The sequence below is a fragment of the Odontesthes bonariensis genome, chromosome 3 (assembly GCF_027942865.1).
Source record: "Odontesthes bonariensis isolate fOdoBon6 chromosome 3, fOdoBon6.hap1, whole genome shotgun sequence".
NCBI lineage: Eukaryota > Metazoa > Chordata > Actinopteri > Atheriniformes > Atherinopsidae > Odontesthes > Odontesthes bonariensis.
Genome location: NC_134508.1, coordinates 23,368,592 through 23,392,486, shown reverse-complemented (window position 1 = coordinate 23,392,486; position 23,895 = coordinate 23,368,592). Strand labels below are relative to the sequence as shown.

The window sequence follows — 23,895 nt, the reverse complement described above, 5'->3', positions numbered from 1 at the left end:
TTTTAAATCTTTTCATCATCTCTTTCCAGAAAGGTCATCTTGAAAAATTCATGGTTTATTTGTACATATTAAGATTTTTTCACGGCAGACATGTTGACTTGTTATAAAAGATTAATCAGGTGAAACAAAAGACTCTGCTCCAACCGTGCCAGAGTTATCGTGCTTAGTACCAGCATCTTGAAAGTGTCTTAGTAAAATTAAATGAAGGTATGGTTATAAAATATTTTTTTCCTCTTTTCTGCTATAACAAGCCAAAATGTCAGCTGTGAAAAAAGTTTGTTGTGTATATGCTGTACTGACTGAAGTCTGAGGACTGATAAACCAGCAGCTTTCATTTTAAATCTGGCTGGTCTGTGTTGATCATCCATCTCTGTTGCATCAAGCTCTGATGCTCTGTTTTCAACATACATTTGTTTTTCTGTTCATTCTGCCCATGCTCTGCAGCTGCTGGATGCCAGGAGAACCAAGGTTTGTCCCTATGTTTGCACCTTGTGTTGCGTGCATAACATAGAGTCACCTTCAGTGTGCCGTGTTTTCTCAGACACCTGGCAGTACCTTTGCACCGTACAACCTCTTCTTTAATGAACCCTCTAACCTCCCAAAGAAAGTGAAATATTTTCCTCCTCTCAGTCTGCCTCCTTATCCCTTGAACCGTCATACGTTTCCCCATTGAGACTGTGAAACTAAAACGTGATTGGTCTGTTTTATTATGTCGGCCTCAACGTGTGTCATGCTCCACCCCTCTGCAGTAGCACAAACCCTATAAACCACAACCTGCAAAGTTGTTTTGATTTCAGAGAAGGAAGCTGGATCGAATGCTTCAAAACTTAATTGGGCCATTTTTCTGCACATGGATTGTTCTGTATTTTCTCTCTGTGATGGAAGAACATCACTGAGTCAATCATGCCAAAGTTAATCTTTGACAGAAACTCGGCCCAAATATTTATCCCCGAAACCTAGAGCCAACATCCTTACAAACAATAAAATACACATGGGTGACAAATTAAAAGAAGAAACAGCACGAGGTGTCTCGGTATTACATGTTAGGTCACTGTTGTCACTTTGTTACTAGTGTTGATAACTCTACTGCAAGGATGGAACACAGTTTAAAGTTTTTTCTCCATCTGATGTTTTCATGACAATAGTGGAGACCGTTGTGTAACACGTCCGTCCAGGATCGTGCACAAGTGGTTGATTAGGTTGATATCTAGTTATTTCAAAGGCTCTAGGATATGATTCACTTAATTTTCATACATACTCAGTGTCCCGTTGTAGCCTATGGATAGGAGCTTTGCCACTCTGGCAGAGCCCACCCCAGTCAGTAAAGAAATATTTCATTCACAGGGTAAAGATGATCACTAATGGCAACTTTACATTGATAAGCTGTGATTCTTCCCTGTAATGGGATAAGTGCTTCCAAACTTTTCCAGCAAAATACCTTACATAGAATAAACACATTTTAAGGTCAAACACTCAAGCCTGCGAGTGTCCTCTTGGCGAATGCCTCTTATGTACGATACTTACTTACTCGAGAATATAGAAAACTCATCTGATCATATATTTTTTATCCAAATTTGTGTGGTTGTTTGAAGTGTTTGCTCTTCAGTATCTGCATTCACATTTGTAATGAGTGGTTCATGCACTGCAGTTTATGTGATTGTGGATGAACTGACTTTAATGACAAGTTGACCACATCCTCAATTTACAACCTCAGTTACGTGAGGATGTTCGTACTCATATGTCACACTAATGCGAGAGCACCACAGCCATCGAATGAGTGCTACTGACCACAATTTCCAACGTTACACTGACACATTTCCCACAGATCGAAAATCACACATCAGTCGTTGTTCCTACCGACGCACCTGTCAGTTAAGCAGTCTTAAAGTTCTTGCCATCAACCAACAATTTTTTCCTCTCTCCATCTTGATACAAATTGCCACAGAGCATGTATGAATGTTAACAGCTTAGTTATACCATGCAAGCATCCGCATCCATTGTGCTTCTGGACTCATTAAATCAATTCCTTCAATTTGTAACCCATCTTTATTTAAGACTTAGTGTGCAGTATAATTTCATTTCATGTGGACACACATACAGTATTCACAAACAGTCACATGTTCAGTTACCGTGGCTGAATACTGTCGCTTCTGGTTATTCGTTTCACAGTTTGGGCCACTTCCAACTCAGATACGCTGCATACTCCTTTTCCTCATGTCCCAGTGCTTCCTGTGAGGTTTGAAACACAGTATTTGTGTCTATGTCTCTCAGGATGTCTCTCAGGCTGTAAAGACTTGTGCTGTTGGACATGCTTTTTTCTGTATTTAACCAGTTAGCAACCCAAATTCAGAGGTTTACCAATATGTGTAGAGCAGTCTTTCTCAGCACACCAATTATGAATTAATCGGGTTGGCAGCTATGACGTGGTTTCTCTAAAAGAAGAATTTTTTTTTAAATTTAATTGTAACATTGACTGAATTATCTTGATTTTTTTTCAACAAATAATCCATTATGTCTTTTTGCAACATCAGAAGTTCACAGTTTAGTTGTTTCTCAAGATGTATGAAGGTAAGTAATGTTTCCCTAATGTTTGACCAGCAGTCTACAGAACTGTGTGAGACGACTGCAAATGTGTGTATTCCTATATGTGTATCCTCATGTGTGATGTTATCATGAAAAAAGGTGCATTGTGTGTATTCCTGATATTAATGTCAGTAATTGCTGAGTCTGTCTGTGTGTATACATGCATGTGTTTGTGTGTGTTTGTGTGTGTGTGTGTGTGTGTGCATCAGCATCTCCAGATGACCATCCAGGCTCTGCAGGATGAGCTGCGCACACAGCGAGACCTCAACCACCTGCTGCAGCAAGAGAGCGGCAACCGCTCCGGCTCTGATCATTTCACCACCATCGAGCTGACAGAGGAGAACTTCCGCCGGCTGCAGGCTGAACATGACAGGCAGGCCAAGGAGCTGTTCCTGCTGAGAAAGACCCTGGAGGAGATGGAGCTGAGGATCGAGACACAGAAACAAACACTAGGTGCCAGAGATGAGTCCATCAAGAAGCTGCTGGAGATGCTGCAGAGCAAAGGGCTGCCTCCTGGGCCGGGCAGAGCTTCTGAGGAGGAGGAGCAGGAGAGAGCCAGGCGCATTGCTGAAGCAGAGGCCCAGCTTGGACACCTGGAAGTTATCTTAGATCAGAAGGAGAAGGAGAACATCCATCTGCGAGAGGTACATTATGGCCAGGGCTATGCTGAGGTTAATAGAAGGGGGTGTTCTTTTATTTTGTTGTCACTAGATGGCAGTGTTGAGTATCGCAGAATCAACGCACTCTTCTCCTCTGCTTGTATCACAAGGATTATGTAATGTACTGAAAAACTGAAAACTGCAGAGCACATTTGTTGCATGAAACAGTTTGCACCACGAGACAACTATGCATTGATTGGTGAATTTTCTTCTTTTGTCGCCAGATTGTCCTGCTTTTGGTTTAGGTGAGAATACTGTTTTGTTTCTTTTCTTTAAGGAACTGCACAGAAGAAATCAGCTGCATCAGGATCCAAGCAAAACCAAAGCCCTGCAGACCATTATAGAGATGAAAGTAAGAACTTGATTCACGTCACAGCTGGAACATAAACGCTCACAGCGGCTCCTCAAAACGGGGCATCCTGAAATAATCGTTTATCATCTTCTATTGTCTCGGAGCAGACATTGTGTGTGCTGTTGCTTCTGTGATTGACATTCACAGGCCTTGTGTTGTAATTTCTGCTCAGGCCTTTGCTGATGTCTATCCTGCTGATTGCATTGTTGGCATTGTGATTCTCAGTTGCACTGTCTCATCTCTTCATCTCACACATGGGCTTGCACTGAATACACCCACAAAGCCATGGTGTAAACATAAACAAGAAGTCAAACTTTTCCACAAACCTTTCAATGATTAGTAATTACAAATTTGTCTCGTTAATTAGCTCTTGGACACACTGTCTGCAAACATCACATATTTTACTATTTGAATGTGATTCTGAAAGAGTATTGATTTGACATGTGGAGCTACATTTAAAACTTTCATCCATGGTTTGTAAACACACCCATACTGCTAAGCTAAAAAATAGCAAAGGATATTTATCAAATGATGTGCAGAGCTTCTTTATGATGTTTGCTGCTAATGCAAGCCTTAAAACTCTCAGAATTGAATAATTTACATGTAAGTCTAAAATATCCTCTGAGAAGGACTGGGACATGTACAGGTGTTTTATAAATCTCTGAAGCTTCAAGTTGACTTTGATGAGCATTGAAATATTGGGAGAAATATGCACACTGCATTACACAATAATTAAGGAGATAGACTCTCATTGCAGTTTTAGGGACCCCACCCACCACCACCATGTTTGGCTTTCAGCTTAAGAAAAATCTATTTTTCACGTTATGAGTATTTAAATTTTTTAACACAGATAAAGCTGTAATATGCATATTATATATGTGTATATATAAATATGCGATTTGTTTCAAAAGGGTGAAAACGTGTTTTCATACCAGCACTTGTTGTACAACAGCTGGATGTGACAGTAGAGAATTTCAGAAGCATCCAGCTCCTGAACCGCTGTAGACACCACCAGCCTCACTGCAGAGGCCTGACATCACTTCCTCAAAATAAATCATGACATCATCGCTGAGCTGACACAGCCCCTCTCGCTTGGCTGGATCGGCGAGGTGCAAGCCACAGCCTCCCTCAGCATGGTCATGTGACATCAGGGCTCTTGGACCCTGTTGATTTTCATACAGAGTGAGGGAAGTCCCGCCTACTCTCCTCCTCCTGTGCTATGGAGGAAGACCCTGCATTTCTCCTCTCTCCCACTGTGTTGATGCTGATGGAAGCACGAATAATCCACCCTCCCTCTCCCCGCTCTACAGCCCTCCCGCCCTCTCCTCCTCACTCACCAGAGACAGAGCACAGTATATAGCCTGCCTGCTGCTGCCATGGAAACAGGTGTGGTTGTTTATGACAGTGAGAGGCCAGTATGCAGGGAGATAGAGATACAGAGAGACATACAGATGCAGAGAAAGATAAACAGCAAGATTAACTGACCAGGTCGAAGCATCAGTGATTACATGTGGATGGAATAAGTCAGTCTGCTTTGAAGGTACGCCGTCTTATGTCTGTTGCAGCAATGTCACTTCATTGATGCTCTTCTTGTAACACGGAGACCAAGGTGAGATGCAGCAGCAGGGCGAAGTGCTTGTACATGTGCAGTTCTCATGCATTCACGGTAACCTCACAGATCCTTCATTCTGTATTATAATACGTTACCCATGTTCTTCTGCAGTCGGCTGCGACTGACCCTGCTAACGGCCAGAAGTTCATAAGTTCAGAGCCACGAAAAAGGAGAGCAAGAGGGCCATCAAAAGAAAGGAAGACAGGAAAGAACAAGGTTGCTCTATTCTCTGCTAGAGAGGGAGATGAACCATGGCTAATCTTAAAGACGTAGTATTATTTATTTAAAAAGCCGTGAAGCTAAAGCTGCACTCTCAGTCGCAGTCCAGAGACTGGATTCTGCATTTTTCTGCCAGCAACTACGGCAAAAGCTACAGCGTGTTACTTTTTCTTCCTTGTGCTTCTGCACGTTTCTTTCCGGTCCTGGAGGATCCGTCCAAGCTGGATGTGCGCTCAATATTTCCCAATGGTGATTAATCCTTTGAGCTCCTGCATGGAGCTGGGTAGAGGGCTTTTGATTTCACCGACAGATACTGCAGTTTCTCTGAGCCAAACCAAAGAGCTTCTTCTATTCTCCATATCTACCCTTTCCCCCTCACTCTCTCTGTCTTTTTTAATCCTTTTTGTTTCTTTCAGTCTTTATGTGTTTCCTGGACTCTTGTCCATAGTTCAGATTCATTTGCAGCATGCAACTTGTGGACATGCCAGTGTTGGTTTTGAGGCGTGTCTCCTTCGCCTGTTTGTGTGCAGGACACAAAAATCGCCTCTCTGGAGCGCAACATTCGAGATCTGGAGGATGAGATCCAGATGCTGAAGGCAAACGGCTTACTGAACACAGAGGACAGAGAGGAGGAGATCAAACAGATGGAGGTCTACAAGAACCACTCCAAGTTTATGAAGACCAAGGTAGAGACCACCTGTATTGTGCTTTCACAGATACAGTTAAGTTAAGTACAACTTAAAAGAGGAAAACCAACATATTTTTGATTGAACAGATAGACCTGTGCATACAGGATCTGTTACATAAAGCTACTTCTTCAGAGAGAGCATCACCAGCTGTTTTCAAAGAAGAGTTTAGGGTCAAGGATACCAGAAATAGCAAATCTTTGAATGCACACAAACTTTTCCTCAGTTGTTTTGCAAGTGTAAAAGCTAATCCTTCATTGCTCTGTGGGCAGTTTAAATTGCAATGTGAAATATGTTCAGAGAGTGTAAATAAGCTGTCAAAGTAAATTCAGACAATCAGATTCATTAAACTGAACTCACGTGCCTTACCTTTCTGTGATGTAAGCTTGTGTACATGTCAGCTTTGGAGTTATATAAGTCTCATGCGTAGTTGCTGAAAATCTGTGCTTGAGTCAAGGTGTATGTGTTTGCAGTTCTCTTGGGCATTAGTTTGTCCTCAGAGGTTTATCTCTGTGTTTACAAAGTCTCCATACTCGCAGACCAGGCGCAGAGCAGCCACAATTTTGTTACTCTATTTTTAGAGCTCTTTTCATCAATCATGAATAGAGATAATGTATAATATATGATGAATGCAGGGGAGTCGGTCCCAAATGCATTTTTAATGAGAGAAAAGCGTGTTGATGAAAATAGTGCAAAAACTTTAACGACTTGCTCACTGCTCAGTCAGAGGAGGTTTCTTACTCGGGCTTATGTCATGATGGTAAAAACTCTGGTTTTGTTCCGGTTCTGTGAAGATGTGCGTTTTGTTTTGCTGTGCAGATTGACCAACTGAAGCAGGAATTGTCAAAGAAAGAGTCAGAGCTGCTGGCTCTGCAAACAAAGCTCGAGACTCTCAACAACCAGAACTCCGACTGCAAACAGCATATCGAGGTGCTCAAAGAGTCTCTCACTGCCAAGGAGCAACGTGCTGCCATCCTGCAAACAGAGGTAATAGAAATCCCTCCGCTTGCTTGTCAACTTAACAAAACACAGCCTCACAAACATTTCACCCCAATATGGCCAAACTGACCATATAATAGGCTTGCTCAGAGGCTAAGGGCTTGTTACTGCATATTGTATGCAGCACTCTGGGGAGTGTGAAGTGTGTTGTAACTCAGGTCAGCACCTAAGAAAGTGTCCTGTCAAATAAAAAAAACGTCAAAAAGCTAAATACCCGTGGCAGCATTAAGGTTACTGTCATGTACACACTGAACTTTCCGACACTCCCCTGGCACGCATGTTTTCTCTGCAGCTGCATGGGGATTTAGATAAGAACTTTAAATAAATGATCTTTTTCCGGCAACTTTTTTTAAAGCAAGCCCCTTTTTGAAAAACAGCCTCAAGTCAACATTGTTCAAACCTATTTTACTCCAAGTACGCTCACTCTGTGGACTTCTGTGTGGTGCTCAGGTGGATGCTCTACGTCTGCGTCTGGAGGAGAAAGAGTCCTTTCTGAACAAGAAAACCAAGCAGCTTCAGGATCTGACAGAGGAAAAGGGGACTCTCGCTGGAGAAATCAGGGACATGAAGGACATGCTGGAGGTCAAGGAGAGGAAGATTAATGTCCTGCAGAAGAAGGTGAGACTCAAGGAAATGTTAAGGCTGAGGAAAATGTTCTCATTAAACCTGCAAATAGATTGTTTCATTATTTGTCGACTCTACTGAGGCGTGCGGTGATGGCGTGTGATGTCATTTTACACCAGATCTCATCAGAAATGTTAAATAAACGGTGATTCAGTGCTCTGAATTTTGCTCTGTGAAAATACAAACAGAGTGCTTAGACTTGCCAATAAAGGTGACCGTGTCTCTTGTACTCACGGACGGAAAAGTGTCCATAGAAAGACCAGCAGGAAGAGATTTCTGCCTCACTGGCTCTAGTATGTGTGAGTGAGTGTGAGTGTATGCTATAAATACTCACAGAGTGCTACTCCCTCTTTCTCTCTGACCCGCTCACTCATTTGTGTAGTCATTTCCCGCAATTTCTAAATTCATCTCCTGATGTGGTTATTTCTAGTTGTTTCTCTTTATAACCTTCTTTTCCAAAAAGTTCTGATGTTCTGTAATATGTAACTAAAACAGAGTGTTGTTTGAAGTCACTGACGGCAACGCTCCACAGTAAAAGAGTCTAGAGGTGGTAAACTGGCCTGCCTGTGAATACAACATGTAACATTTCCACTGTAACATTATGTAGTGAATGTTTAGTTCCCATATACCCACCAACAGCATCTGGATAAATATTCTACTCTTTATTGGACTCTCTTTTATTCACTCTAACTCTTTTATTTTTGAACGTGTTATTGTGATGTTGTAATTAAATGAACATGTTTTGTTCTAAATGCCCATCACATTTAATCTTGAAAGACTTCTTCTCCAAGTCTGACTGTTATATAAACCTTAGATTATTGTCTAAACTAGAGACCATGATATTTACTGTTATTCACACTTCCATGCTCCTCTTCTCTTCCACACTGAGTCAGATTGAGAACCTGCAGGAGCAGCTGCGGGACAAAGACAAGCAGCTGGGAAACCTCAAGGACAGGATCAAATCTCTACAGACCGACTCCAGTAACACAGATACTGCCCTGGCCACCTTGGAGGAGGCACTGTCAGAGAAGGTAGAGTACAGGGTTGGAGCATTATCCGATGTAGGTTGCACTGGATAAAAATGTCAGTATCTGGGCTGGTAAAATTCCCATTCATGGTCAGAAATGGACTGTGGACTCGGACGCGGATTAAGGCGAATTTAAAACCTCCGACCACTGTCCCGGTGCCCTGATCTGAAGAGAGCAGACCCTTCCTGCCACAATGAGATAGCTCCTGACAGCAGGGTGACAGAAATCAGAGCTTTGTACATTTTTTTTATCAGCCTAGAAACATATTCACCCAGTGGATGTCCTGAAATAAGACTGGTTTTATTGAGCGCAAGTATCAAACTATTTGATGGTTGGTGTTGTGGTTACCGCTGTTGCCTCACAGAAAGAAGGTTCCTATTTCAAATCTTGGCTGGGGCCTTTCTGTGTGGAGTTTGCGTGTTTGGATGGATGGATGGATGTGAATAAGCTTGTTCTTTGCCTCAATTTTTTGTATAGTTTTCATCTGTGAACTTTATATCATCTTGTGGATTATGTTACCTGTTTTCTTCTTGTGTCAAATCTTTGCACTAACAGGTTAGCTGCAAGCTTCTGGCAGCTTCACATAGAGCATACAGACATGTTTGATAAAACTATATAATCTCTGGTGAAAAAAAACCCCAGAAAGGATTCGAGCTGATATTTTAGCACTTATAATGAAGCAGGCGGTGTGTTGTTCATACTGGTGGACATGAACAGACACTTTTTTTTTTAAACAGCTCTGTGGCGGCAGGGTAAGATTCACCCGGAGTTGTTGAAAGCTGTGGATGTTGTTGCACTATCTGACATGCCTGTGCAGCTTCACGTAGAAGTTTGTGACAGCTTCTATGGGAAAGTCTAGGATGAAAAATGTGGCTTTTGCCCTGGTCGTGAAACACCGAAACAGCTCTTTACCCTCACAAGGACACTGGACGATGCATGGGAGTTTGCTCAACCAGTCTTACATGTGTTTTGTGGCTTACCTCTGCATCCCTCATGGTGTCCTTTGGGAGTTTGAGGTATCGGGCCCTTTTATACTGATCGTTTTTCCCTGTACACCGAGTGAGAGCTGGTTCACAGGTTAAATAATAAGTAAGTCAGTAAGTCAGACACGTTTCCGTGTCAAATTATGGTGCTTTTTCACATGCAACATTTCTTGCTTTATCAACGATGTTGATCAAACTAAATGAAATTCTAACATGAGAAAAATAGCAGCAGTTTATGGTCAGTGGAAGAAAATTACAACTCTTTTTCCTTTTCTCATCCTTTTTCCTAAATAAGTCCAAATTCGTGTCCTGTAATTACACATTTAACTTAGACCTGATCGTATTTCCTTTTATAATCATTATGACTGCAATAGTTTCATGATGATTTCATGTGAATTGCTACATAGGATATGAAGATGAGAGTTGTGGTCATACAGTTAACATGAAGTTGGAAGGCTCTAAAAACAAAACGAATGAAAAGATGCAAATCTTCTGCTTGTGATTAATCATGTGATCTCTTGAGAGCATCATTTAAAGTTTATTATTTAATTCTGCAAATCTTAAGACCTCATAAACATGGACCCTAATGCTTAAGCATGTTTAACAATATTATGCTTGTGTGTTTATGTGTGTGAACATCCATTAGGAGAGAATCATTGAGCGTTTAAAGGACCAAAGGGAGAGGGAAGACAGAGAGCGCCTGGGAGAAGTGGATTCATATAAGAAGGAGAACAAAGACCTGAAGGAGAAGGTCAACAGCCTGCAGATAGAATTAACTGAGAAAGAGGTCGGTGACAGACTGTCCTTAAAAAGTTTTAGTAGCGTTCCACATGACTGTGTATTGTGTACACATCCTGTACCTTCACATTCCTCTGCTTTCCTGCACTGAACAGAATGCAACTTACTCTTTCAGAAGGCCATTATATATTAAAGCAGTGGCCTAAAGCAGGCACTGTGGCCTACTTCCACCTGTTGACACTGCACCACGTTGTCGGATTTCAACGTGAGCTAACCGTATGTACTGATTCTCCTCCTGTAGTCCAGTCTCATCGACCTCAAAGAACACGCATCATCCCTGGCATCTTCTGGACTCAAGAAGGATTCAAAGCTCAAGTCACTGGAGATTGCCATCGAGCAGAAAAAAGAGGAGTGTAGTAAGTTGGAGACGCAGTTGCAGAAGGTAAGCGTGTGTCTCAGTGTTTATTCGCTCATCAACACCATTTAATGTGGAGCTTTGATTCAGATTTGATGAAACAGATAACTACCAATGTTTAAACCAAATCTTTAAATGAAAAAAATGTTTCATATTTAGATGCGCTGCTTCGGTTGATGCCATATTTTTCTCTTTTGCTAGAAATAACAGGCAGATTGCAGTACTGTACAAATAAAACTTTCGCATACCCAACATCACATACTAATACTTTATCAGGAGCTCTTGGTATTTTAACAAACCAGCTGGCATAATTTTGAAATGAACTAGGTGCTATCATCAACTATCATGTTGCTATCATATTATTTTGTCTCTTGCTAAATGATCAAAGGTTTAAGCTAAATTACATTACATTACATTACGGTCATTTTGCAGATGCTTTTAACCAAAGCGACTTACAATAAGTGCGTTCAACATCGGTAGGCAAAAGAACTTCAGGTCACAAGAAATCATAAGTGCATTTCCTTCCAAAACCAAACAGCTAAGAGCAAAACTAGTGCTAGAGTAAGTGCGATAAGTCAGGTACCTCAGCCTCTCACCGACTGCACACCAGTCACAGCGGGGTGGGGATGCAAACCCTGGTTCGGGTAGGGGAAGAAATAAAAGAGGTAAGAAAAGCAGGAATGGGATGCAAACCCTGGTTCGGGTAGGGGGTAATGAAAATATAGAGGGTGCCAGTGGTGGAGGAAACAATCTTTCCAAGTGTGTGTTAACACCACAGGTACGATATGAACTCTTGATTATCAAATGTCTATCAGCAGTATATTAAAATGGCAGTTCAGGTTGCGAGGGTGAGTTTATGTGTAAAATTCTATAAAACCACTGACATTTAAAGGGGGAAACAAAACTCCTAATGATGCAGTTTTGCCACCTTGAGGGAAACTTTCCTGCACTTATCTGTGTGACATTTGTGTTTCTAATGTAAAAAAATATGTCATTTGAACATATGGGCAAGTTAAAAACTGAGTCACTTTCTACTCTGATTTTGTATTTGAGTCTTTAGTCATTTTGAGGCTCGAAAAAACAAAAAGTGTCTGTCCGTTGGCTTAAAGATTTACTCTATAAGAGGGAAACATTTTTTCCCAATGTTTTGATGAAAAAATTATGCCTAAGCAGCGACAACTGTGGTTGCTGCCTCTCTCTGTTGAACGTCAATTATGCTTCAGCTCAGAACATTCCTCCCATTCATTTCTATAGGGACTTCTTTATCATTGATTGTTGATTATTTCGGATACAGTACAATGTGCATCTGAAGAAAAGTCATAGTGGGACTCTTGTAAACAAGTCAGTCGTTTTTGTTGTAGTAGTGGCTCAGCTGGTTGAGTGGTGGCCTTTCAACTAGAAGGTTGGCAGTTTGAGTCCAGTGTCTCTGTGTTTATTGAAGTGTCCATGGACATGACACTGAACCTCACATGTTTATCAGCGTGTGATCTGATATTTAGATTAGATAGAGTGTGAATGAGAAACATGATAAGCGCTTTGTAGTACCGAGACAAGGTTAAAAAGGTGCCATAAAGTGTGTAACAGTTACCATTTCATAACAAAAACACATTATAGTCTATAATTAATTACAGGGGTTGGAATCACACGGTTGATTTAGCAGCGGCTTCGAAGCCTTTAACAACAAAGAAGATCATGTTTTATGCTGAAATTTAAATTGTGGTGACATCGTTTCGAACTCTCACCCGCAAATGTACCATGACTGGAAAAAGGATGTTTAATAAATATGAATGTTTCACATATTTTCTAAAATGTTTTAGCAGTTAGTTAAAGTTTCTGTTAAAGCAAAAATATCTTTAGTTGAACTGTTGAGAGCCTCTCTGCTCTGAATCAAGATGATAGAGATGTTCCTCTTTAACTGTGCCAAACTTAAGTTGAGAGCCAAAAGCTGTGTGTCCGCTCGCTGTGGAGAAAGAGCATAAGCCTACCGTGACATAAAGGACCTCTTGATTTGTGACACAGGTGCAAACTTGAGAAAAATTGCATTTCTTCTTATTTTTAGTGAAAATGTTCAGAGTAATTTTGCTGCAGACATTCCTGCTATTCAGCTATTGTATTGTATATTCATAGAGGGCAACTTTAAGTGACCAACAGATACAATATGAATGCAAAAACCTGTACTGATAATGTGTCTGTAATCTTCTCTGAACAAGGAACATGAGCAGGCTTTTTACAAAGCTCAGTTCATTGAGATAATGGCGACCATCATGCTTCCTCTTCTGTAACACACTGCCGTTCTTTGTTAGGATGCTGCACAGAGCAGACAGTCCATTAAGATACCCGCCCCCCCCCCACCCCCCATTTTCTCGGTCTCCATAATCCACAGACTCTCCCTGTCTATGTTCCACCGCAGTTATCTGTGTTGCACTGCTGTTAACCTTTAACGACATATGCTGTACTGAAACTGTGTTATTTGTCTGTCAAACATGTTGTAACATGTCTGATCCTGCTGTTATCTCCTCTGGCTCAAACTACGCCCTAACATTTACTCTTCCTGGACCCCCATCCGTCCCTTGTCCCTTCCTCAACCCCATCTGTTTGCAATGTAGCAAGCTGAGCAGCTATTCAGTCACATGAACAACCCCGTAAGTTCCTCTCTCCAGCTCTGTGAGGCACATATTGAAAGCATGAGGACACTGACAACTTCTCTGAAATACGCTAGATGGTGATCATGGCAAATCCCAGCACAGGCTTTGCTTTTCTTCCACCCACATGCATGTTGCCCATTGCACTGTACTGATATAATGAGCTTTACACTGCGCTGAGAGTCCTGTGCAATGTACTCTTTCTGTAACTGTCTGTTGTGTGTGACATGTGGTGAAACTAGTGCGACATATTCAGTATTCAGGTTTTTTGTCAGCTGGAATTTGCTCTATCGCCACATTATTAGATACTTTCTGTTGAAACATTTCCAAAGAAATTCTCATTCGACCTTTGATAATTATGGAATATCCTTTTAGTTATATACTGGTCTGTGAATAACTAAACCATTGATAAGGCTTCCTAAATGACTATTATACTCTTCTCAAACAGTTTCAATCAGAACCTTTTACTTTAAGAGTTTCTGCGTTTTTTTTCCTTAGCTCTGCGGTTGTTATCTATTCTAGGTTTTTGTTTTTATCTAAACTAAAAACAGTTCTGCTGTTTAAAAAGTATTCAAATAAAAGACTCAGTCTGATAAACAGCAGTGATAAGTCTACCTGTAAAATGTTTAGTTTAGATGTTCATCAGGGCAATTTTAGCGTATGTGATCACTGATCCTAAATGCAACATAATTGTGCTTTGTTCTGCAGAGGAAACATGGGGAAATTCAGTTTGCAAGGTTTTAACAAATGACAGCCTGTTCACAAAGATTTATTAGATATATAGTAGAAGTCACAGAGCTTGACCTACAGTCAAGCCTCCTCGTGTTTTGCGATGCTGTACACCTGCAGAACAAAATGCAGACGTTTGTCAAAGTTTGAAAACAGACTTTTACCAAATATGTATTGGTTTCTTTCATATTTTTTTTTCTAACTTAAAATCAGTTACAGCGTTACATAGAAAACCTGTTTTTCAGGATGTTTTGCTGTACAAACATAATGAACGACAATCGCCAATATCCGATCTTACACTTTCATGAATGGTGATCGATATCCACACCAGTAACTGCGCGGTTCTGCCATCACCCATCATCCTCCTTTTTTGACAAGTTCAGATAGCCTCTTCAGCCTAAGAGATTTTGCTCAGTTTTTCTTTAACACTATCGAACAGATTAGGCAAATAATAGTGCCAAAAATATAAGCATCAGACTGCGTCAGCTTTTAGCATAGCAGATCAATTTAAAAAACTGAATTTAAGAAAAGACTTAAAGCATTGAAGTCATCAAAATAATGAAAATACAAACCCTAGTACATAACAGCACCATCTTATGTAAACCTACTGGCTGTATGGAGCCCAGTTTTTTTGTCCAGTAAATCTCCCTTTTAACTAGTTTTAATTTGTGATTTGCAGTGATTTGAGGGTCTGACATGATTTAATGTTAATTCACAATTGAATCATTCTAGTTTTCTCTGACTACTTGTTGTTGCACAAGCTTACTAATGTAAACCTAAACTTTACTTAGTTGGTTGCTGTTGCTACTCTTTCCGCGTACCTCTGATCTGTAAATGCAAAGACTGTTCAGCTTTGTTGGGTTTGCATGAGTTGGTCAACCTTGTTGCATGTCGTCAGTGTTGCCACGCTTCCCGTTTGTCTCAGTGTGGTGCGAGTAGCTTAGGTATCCGCTGTGGTTGGAGATCACTGCATTACTTTAGTGGATGGCTCTGTATAACGTTGCAACATATGTGGTTTTGTTTTACCTCAAGGTTGTTGTGTGTTACTATAATGTACTTCATGGAGAGTTACAGACTGTTGATGATGAGTGAGCGATGGTGAGGTCTGTCTGCTATGACCAAAAAGTAGAGCTATGATTTTAGCTAGTTAGTGACAGATAACCAGAATGATCAAAGATTTCTTTGCCTTTTTTATGATACTGTTAGTGTTAGTGCTGTAGAAGCACATAATACACAGTCCAGCATTTTTCATACTGACCGAGTGCGAAATGTCCGAGTCTCAGAGGTCCATTTAAATGGAGCTAAATAATAGCTCTATTAAAGCTAATGAGCCAGCTCCAGTAATGATGCCCTGGTCCACAACAGTAACTCTCCTTTGCTTGTTCAGAAAGACAGCGAGAGAGAGAAAGGGAACAGCGAATAAGTGCACTGCACGGCTGTGTTGACTCTAATTCAGACTTGGTGTGTAACCGGACGTGTGCGTATTTGTCTGTCCTTGGTGTGTGGATGCAGAAGGCTCACGAGGTGGAGCACCAGTCCGGCTCCAGGGGAAACCCAGAGTACGTGGATAGAGTGAAGCTGCTGGAAAAGGAGGTGGGCTACTACAAGGACGAAGCAAGCAAGGCTCAGACAGAGGTGGAGAGACTTCTGGACATCCTGCGGGAGGTGGAGACTGAGAAGAATGACAAGGACAAGAAGATTGCAGAGTTGGAAAGGTAACCAGTTATGACCATTAAAATATGCAGGTACATTTAGTCTCAAATTCTTAGATGTCTACTATTGAAGTCACACAAAGGTGAATGTATTTGTTCAGCTAAATTCTGACATTATTAAACAATTCCAGTCAAGCTCGATAGCAGATGCTGTTGCTCCTGTGGGTTTTGTGCAGTCAGTGACAGATTTGGGATTTTACTGATTCGGGGGTCAAAAAAGTACATGTCCACAGTCCATTCACAATGTGATTTCTTTTTCAGGGTTTACGTATATTTCACCAGCCAGGATATAATTGTCTTGCTGTCAGGCAGAAACCTTGTCCAAAAAGGCAACTTTTCAGATTTTTTTTTTACAAAACCAAAACTTTTTTCTAAATGAGTGACAACCGTCTTGTCAAAGTTTGCACTTTGTCTCTGAATATGATCAGATAATTGAATGTGAATAATAATAATTTAACGTGTTTCCATAATCAATTTGAAATCGAGTTACGACGTTTTTGTAAATAACATCAGATAAATACAATGCTGTTAAGAAAAATACTATTTAATTTAGGTTGTGTTTAGTTTTGTTAGTTTGAAATGGAGGTGGGGTGGGGATTACAAGGTTTTGTAGACAGTTGGAGAAGGCAATGGAATAACAAGATTAAAACAAAAGTTTTGTTGTTGTTGTTCATTTGTTTTTTTCATTTGCTTCATTGGATTGTTATCTGAGAAAGTCATATGAAGAGGGTGACCAAAAGCACTTTAAATTAACACTTGATTTTTCCTGTTAGAACTTGGAAATTCTAGCTTATGGGTTCAAATGAAATAGGCCTTCATGCTGCCTTCCTCTCCTTTTGGAACTGCTGCTTTTATGTCTCAACATAAATACCAGTTCCCATCTCATTAATACTTTTATATCAACATCCAGCTCAGAATTTTTTCTCCTTAATGGTCTTATTTCCCTTAAGACATGAATGTGATATAAATGCTGCATTGCCGTAGTAGTAAGTAAGTGTTTAATAGGCCACAGTTTTTTTTTTTTTTTTTACTTATCTTTAAACAGTCAAGCCACAACTGACTGGACAGGACACTTCAGGAGCCATTTAGATATCAGCAGGGCCCATCCAGGATCTGCACATGGTTTTGGGATTGGCCTTATGTGGATGGGGCTCGAGGGAGTGTAACGGCCACATCATAGCCTTTGGCTCATAGTTGTGTTTCTTGTAACCAGTATCTTCAGTTTATTGCTGTTCATGTGGCGCATTGGAGTTCCATAAGTGGTCATTTTTAGTGGTTTTATTTTTGTGGTTGGTTTACATTTACCGTCATTTTCATGTCATGTCCAGTTGTGACATCATGAAGTCATCAAGCTGTACTGCACTGGATGCGGTCATGGTCTTAACTCAGTGCTTAACTCGCTCATTTGTGTGTTGCTGCCATATTAGAGCCACCAAGCTAATTAATTGCTCGGCCAGAGCAAAGAATGGCCGAAGTCGGGGGCTGTGGGCAGGGGCGTGGAGATCAGCCCGACCTTCTACAATGTTGTGACCACATGTTACCAAATGTTCTGTTTGAAAATCCAGAGCAAGTGTCGATTTAGTCTGCTTAATTCAAGAGAAAATCATTTAGAGATTAGTTTCAGCATTGATGTGAAGTTAAATCAGCAGCGTAAGCTCACAAACTCGGCCTTTCTCATTTTCCTGCTGTTTAATGTTTTAACATGGCCAGTCGCATCTGTGAACACAGCCCAATTCACTGCATAGAATAGCATTCACAATTGCTGTTGGAGGTGGCTTTTCAAACAGTGTTTACAGCTACAGTTTTTAACGCATCACTGTTCAATTGTACAGGATCCTGTTTGGAAACACTGCTCAGCTTTGCAACTGTTTCAGGCTTTGATTTGTGCGGTAACTTTTCCAGAGTCTCCACTCTGGAGCCATTATTTTTGGGCCTGTTTTGGAGATTGTTGTTATTAAAGGGATAGTTTGCCTCTTTTGACATGAAGCTGTATGACATCCCATATTAGCAATATCATTTATGAATATTTTCTTACCCCCCACTGCGTCCTGTGAGTCGAGTTCCAGCCTCGTTTTGGCGTTGACGAAGGTAGTCCAGCTAGTTTGCTAGGGTCCCGAAAATAAAGTGTTTTGCTTCTCAAAACAATATGCGTTCAAAAGAGGAATACATTTGCATCACAAAATCGTCCAGCCAGACAAAGTCAGACCTCACATCGCTTGGCGCTATTTTTGCCTCCCTTCATATCAATGCGTTCAGCCACCTAGCGATAGCCGCACCTGTTACAGTGTTTACTGCTCAGAAGCAGGGGAGTGCTCGGTCTGCACTTCAGTCTGCACAGTTTACACAGCCCGTAGTGATACGAAGGGAGAGAGAAATAGCGCCAAGCGATTGTGAGGTCTGACTTTCTCTGGAGAACTTTTTTGTGATGCAAATGTATTACTCTTTTGAACGCATATTGTTTTGAGAAGCAAAACGCTTTATTTTCGGGACCCCAGCAAACTAGCCGGACTACCTTCGTCAACGCCAAAAATCAGCTGGAACTCGGCTCACAGGACGCAGCAGGGGGTAAGTCAATGTTCATAAATGATATTGCTAATATGGGATGTCATACAGCTTCATGTCAAAAGAGGCGAACTATCCCTTTAACCCAGACGGGATTCACTTTAACATGAAGACCGGTTGAACTGATTTAACTTGAGAACCACTACTATGTCCCAGTGACAGGCCCTCTCCCCTGCACCACCCTGTATTTCAGCCCGTTAAAACTTCCCTTCCCATTTAGTTAAAGGAGCCACTTTTTTGAGTGCTTAATTTGTAAGCAGTGTGTGATTAATGAAGTATTCTTGTCCTTTTTTTCGCCATCTTTACCCACTTTTTCCGCCCCGTTTCCTTTTCTATCTCCTGTCTCTTTCTGTACATTCTGCCATTGATCAATTCCAACCTCTGTCAACTTCCTCCTTTTCCCCTCTCAAACCTGACTCTGATTTTTCAATCTCTCCTCCATCTCCCTTGCAACTCTTTCTGTTATACCCAACACCAGCCCCCCTCACATTGCCCCACGCCCCACCCCTCGTACCGGTGGCAGAGCTCCCCCTGACCCGCTCCCTTCTGTGTCCGCTGCCCCCCAGCAGATAGGGGGCATGGTGTGGGATTTCCTGGGAAAGTGAGTGCTCTGCCCTGGCACTTCAGCTCGGCTGCGTGATTAAAGTCTCCAACTGCAACTGCTGCAACTTCATCTGGTTTCACCTGTGTGCCTGGATCTACCTGCTGTCTGACGGATTCACTGATCTTTGTATCAGAAAGAAAAACTCTGTTTATACTATGTGTTGTCAGTATTTACTTATCCAGATGATACAAAGATCCCTGGATTCATTTTTGCCTATGATTCTTCAGCATGTGTTTGTTTCGTGGTGAACTGTTCACAACTGCTCCATGAATGCTTTTTATCAGCTTGTGCGTGCGTGTTTAAAAAATGTGTGTGACAGAGAGACTTTTGTGCCGCATGTTTATTTTCGCAAGTTGACAATAAAAATGATCTATCTAAGCACTGATGACAGAAAAAATAATGCAGCAAAGATTTTAGTTTCATATCATATCATAGCATGACACATCAGCTCGCACTGTTTTTAATATATGTCGAGACAGGCATATATTTTGTGGTGTTTCTGTGATTTCTTGTTTCTTGATCCCTGTTGCATGTCTTGTGTCAAGATGCATGGCAAAGTCAAAGTCAGCCACACCAAGGAACCACATAGCAACATACCACATTTTAGGCTACCAGCTACAATTCTACCCTTATCGAAAATGTATAGCTAATAATGCTATTAATGCTACATTGTATTTAATACTGCAACCCCAAATCAGAAAAAGGGAGAATATTAAAAAAAATTACAATTTACACAAAACATAAAACAAACTAAAAACAACAACAAAAAAGATTCTTACATTTACTTTGACTTTTATTTAACTGCAGATGGTGTGAACCCAAGATATTTCAAGTTTTGTGTCGTCAACTTCATTTCAGTTCTTAATATGCATCTACTGTTTTATTTCAGATCAGCAAAACATTACAAAAAAAGTTTGGACGGTTAATCTCTTACCACTGTAATGTTGCCACTATCTCTCACAAAACTTAAAAGAGCTACCGAGAGATAAAGCATGCCTGGTGTTATTTGGTCCCATTCTCCCTGCAATCATATCTTACTTTAAGGTGTGCAGTGGCACATGGTCATTGTTGCATTTTATGAAGTAAGAAATTCTCCACACGTTCTCTTTTTAGACATGTCAGGACTGCAGACAGGCAGGCCAGTACAGTAATTACGTTCCTCTTCTCCAATGCATCTGTAATGTGTGCACAATGTGGATTTAACATCTTGAAGACAGCACTAAAGTTGCACTAAAGAGTAAATGAACTTTCCTACATTAATGTTGCCCCATTTTTGCAGGCCTGAAATGCAAACTTGGATGTATCTTAACAAATTAAATGATAGTGACAAAACAAAACAAAAACATCTCGGGTTCAAACAGTCTGGAAAAAATAAGCATAAAAAGAAGAAGAATCGTTGTATTTTTTATTTGCATATTCCATATCACCTCAGCTGTTTGTGAGCTGGGGTTGTATTTGCATCCTATTTCTTGTAGAACCTGGTGTGATTGCTCCGACTGATCTTGCTTCCTTTTTAATTGTAGTTGATGTTACCCTCTTTTCCCTTTTTTTTTAAATAGCCTGCACAGTAATACATTTGCAGACACACACACATTTTATATATAAATATATTTTTATGGTGATGGCTGTTTTTGTAGCTTAATGTAGGAAGTGTCTGATGTTAGAGCTGAGGCCTCCTCCTGCAATGGGCATGCTTCCCCCTTTCTCATTCAAGACACCCATCGTCCCACCCCACCCTATGCCTCTAAATCTCTGTCACCCTTGCACCTGACTGACTTTTTCATCCTATTAACGTCACCTGACAGCTTCTCTTTTCTAAAATTTTCCTCCCAGTAACCACCTCCCTGCTCTGCCTCCCAACCTGCCCCACCTGTCTTGCATAGCTTGCTCTCCTAGAAAGGAAAATTAACTAAAGAAAATGATCAGCCTAGCCTGCATGACTGGAGCTGCTGTGTTCCGGGTCTACTTGTGCTCAGTGTGAGGTGCTGTTGTAGGTAGGGTCTGGACTGAACCCTTGTTCCTGAAGTGTGTCGGTTAAGTCGGGTCTCCTCTGTCTGAAAAACCCTGCACTCAAAACTGGTCCACTTACTACCTTTGTCCTTACTTGATCAAATCGGCGTTAGCTTCCCCTCCGTTTGCTCAGCACTCAAACCTGCCCTTCTCCCCCCTCCTTTTGCCCGCCTAACTTTTGCCTGTCTGACCGCATGTCTGCCACCCCAAGGCTTGGCAGCAGATGCACACAGTTCCATGTCTTTCAGAAAAGGTGCATCCTGCATTAGCTGTGTCAGCCTGCTGAGCAGCATCTGCAACAGGGGCATCTGTAATCGCTCATGTTGTTTGATGATTGTAGCACAACGTGATCTCCTCTGGGTTCAGTGTATTTTTGTTTTCTTGTGGTATTTTCTTTACGTTCTCATTCTAATGTCTCTTTTTTCAAACTTTTTCTTTTGTGTGCTTTTGTTTCCTGCTTCCAATATTTTCTTCAATTGTCCCATCATCCTCTTGTCTTCTACCCTTTCCTCTCCCTATCTGCAGTTTAGCTCCGAGGTAAGTAATTTCCCTGCTGGCATCAAAACCTCTCTACCTGCTGAAACCTGTTAGCTACCTCAACAATGACATGAGACTATCATTTCATATGCGATACTCATGCCTTGATGCTGTACTGCTGAACTATTTTGAGACAAGATTTCTTCAAAAAGCACATGACAATCCCGATACACTCATTCTGCCTGTTTACCTCTCGTGTTTTAGTATGATTTAGGGGTATATACTGTACCCTCTTCCCTTGTGTCTGCTTCCTTTTGAAAAAAACAAAATACTATTTGGCATTTTCTATTAGCATGACGTGTAAATGCTTTTAAATCTTTGTTATATTATAGGCAAGGAGGTAAAGATCAGACAAAGAAGGGCCCAAACATTAAATTGGGATCACAAGGGGACAAGAAGGGCTTGGGGCAGGACTCTCGGAAGGACAGCTCCTTAGACGGTGGTCACCACTTAAAGGTGAGGATTTATTCTTAAGAAATATGTAGCATTGATAGTGAAGTGCTTGTGAGGCTACTATAAGAATGTGTATTTTCAAATGATACTCGTTGTCTGTCAGCTGGAGGATATGATGAACACCTTGGAAAGGACGAGGCAGGAGCTGGATGCCACTAAGCAGCGTCTCTCCTCCACACAGCAGTCTTTACAAGAGAGGGACACCCACCTCACCAACATGAGACAAGAGCGAAGGAAACAGCTGGAGGAGATCCTTGAAATGAAGTAAGTGTTGTTGTTAGTTCAGCGTGGAAGACAAACAGTTTCGCAAACTTTTTTTTAATGCTCTTCCTGAAACTCGTCTCAGGCTGTGCACAAAAATAACATCCTGAAGACATGCGAGTTGATAGTTTGGGCATGTAGTTTAATACTATGCCGCTGTTTATGGCTTCCTGGGAAAAGAGATGCAACAATGGTATCAACCTTTTATCACGCTTCTCATAAAGAAAGCAAATGCCTATTTTTCCTAAAATGTCTTTGAAAATGTTTTATGCCATTCTGTGGAGATTAACACAGCGATCTAATCTTTGTGTGTAATCAATGATTTATCATTTGTCTCCTTTAAAGAATTTCATGCTTGCTTCCAAGTTCAGAACGACATGATTGGGATCTATTAAACAAGGTTTACCTGTTTTGATGTTTCAGATAAACAGAAATGTTCTCATACTGTACCCTTGGGCAGCACCTCTTGTCAGCTTCTGTCTGAGATGCTCCATTTTAGTTCCTGTCCCTTTTAAGAGCCACATTTCCTCTGATTGGACAGCTGTTCAGGGCAAAAATTACAGCGTGTGAGGCAGCTGCTTACTCTTTGTTTTATATCGCTACGTATTACATGGTGTGCTACATGGTGATGTAGATAAGTGAGAAACAAAAAGCCTCTACTACAAATGAGGCCTTTCTAGCATCTCAGGAGCAGTTTCCTCTAATATTCAGTTATATTCAGAATTCAGAATAATTCAGTTTGGTGGGACTGCGGCAAGGGCTGCACGGTGGTGTGGTGGTTAGCACTGTCGCCTCACAGCAAGAAGGTTCCAGGTTCAACACCCAGCTGGGGCCTTTCTGTGTGGAGTTTGCATGTTCTCCCCGTGTATGCGTGGGTTCTCTCCGGGTACTCCGGCTTCCTCCCACTGTCCAAAAAATCATGCATGTTTGGTTGATTGGCATCTCTAAATTGTCCTTAGGAGTGAGTGTGAGCGTGCATGGTTGTTTGTCTCATTTGTCTCTATGTGGCCCTGCGATGGACTGGCGGCCTGTCCAGGGTGTACCCCGCCTCTCGCCCATTGACTGCTGGGATAGGCTCCAGCCCGCCCGCGACCCGATCGACGGATTCAGCGGTATAGATAATGGATGGATGGGACTGCGGCATTTTTAAATCTGAAAACCTACTGCATGCACGAAAAGCTAAATAGCTAAATAGTTTTTATTGACTGCAAGTATGCAGTAATGCAATAATCTTGTTTTTCTTCTAGACAACAAGCTCTCCTGGCAGCCATCAGTGAGAAAGATGCTAATATTGCACTACTTGAACTGTCTGCCTCCAACAAAAAGAAGACCCAGGAGGAGGTGATGGTCCTGAAGAGGGAGCGGGACAAACTGATGCACCAGCTCAAACAACATGTTAGTACTGCTTCACAGGGTCCAGGAGATTTTTCACTGCACTTTAAATGAGTCGTATAGCTGCTAGAAGCAACTAGCTACTTCATCATGGA

General features: G+C 41.3%; 1 protein-coding gene across 5 annotated transcripts in view; it reads left to right on the top strand.

The window, feature by feature from the left end:
- The window catches only part of erc2 (ELKS/RAB6-interacting/CAST family member 2), a 45,767-nt gene that overhangs the window by 15,194 nt on the left and 6,678 nt on the right, over positions 1-23,895 (top strand). For 3 of the 5 annotated variants that reach the window (XR_012769495.1, XR_012769492.1, XM_075461111.1), the window contains exons 3-16: positions 445-468; positions 2,793-3,227; positions 3,520-3,594; positions 5,956-6,111; positions 6,931-7,098; positions 7,561-7,728; positions 8,628-8,765; positions 10,392-10,532; positions 10,785-10,925; positions 13,505-13,540; positions 15,782-15,984; positions 22,027-22,150; positions 22,251-22,411; positions 23,656-23,803. Coding sequence is in view for 1 of the 5 variants with exons in the window: in XM_075461111.1 (XP_075317226.1) it covers positions 445-468; positions 2,793-3,227; positions 3,520-3,594; positions 5,956-6,111; positions 6,931-7,098; positions 7,561-7,728; positions 8,628-8,765; positions 10,392-10,532; positions 10,785-10,925; positions 13,505-13,540; positions 15,782-15,984; positions 22,027-22,150; positions 22,251-22,411; positions 23,656-23,803 (2,118 nt within the window). In the remaining 4 variants the exon portion in view is untranslated. The remainder of the gene's footprint in view (positions 1-444; positions 469-2,792; positions 3,228-3,519; positions 3,595-5,955; positions 6,112-6,930; positions 7,099-7,560; positions 7,729-8,627; positions 8,766-10,391; positions 10,533-10,784; positions 10,926-13,504; positions 13,541-15,781; positions 15,985-22,026; positions 22,151-22,250; positions 22,412-23,655; positions 23,804-23,895) is intronic. The other 2 variants (XR_012769493.1, XR_012769494.1) reach the window with 2 other exon arrangements.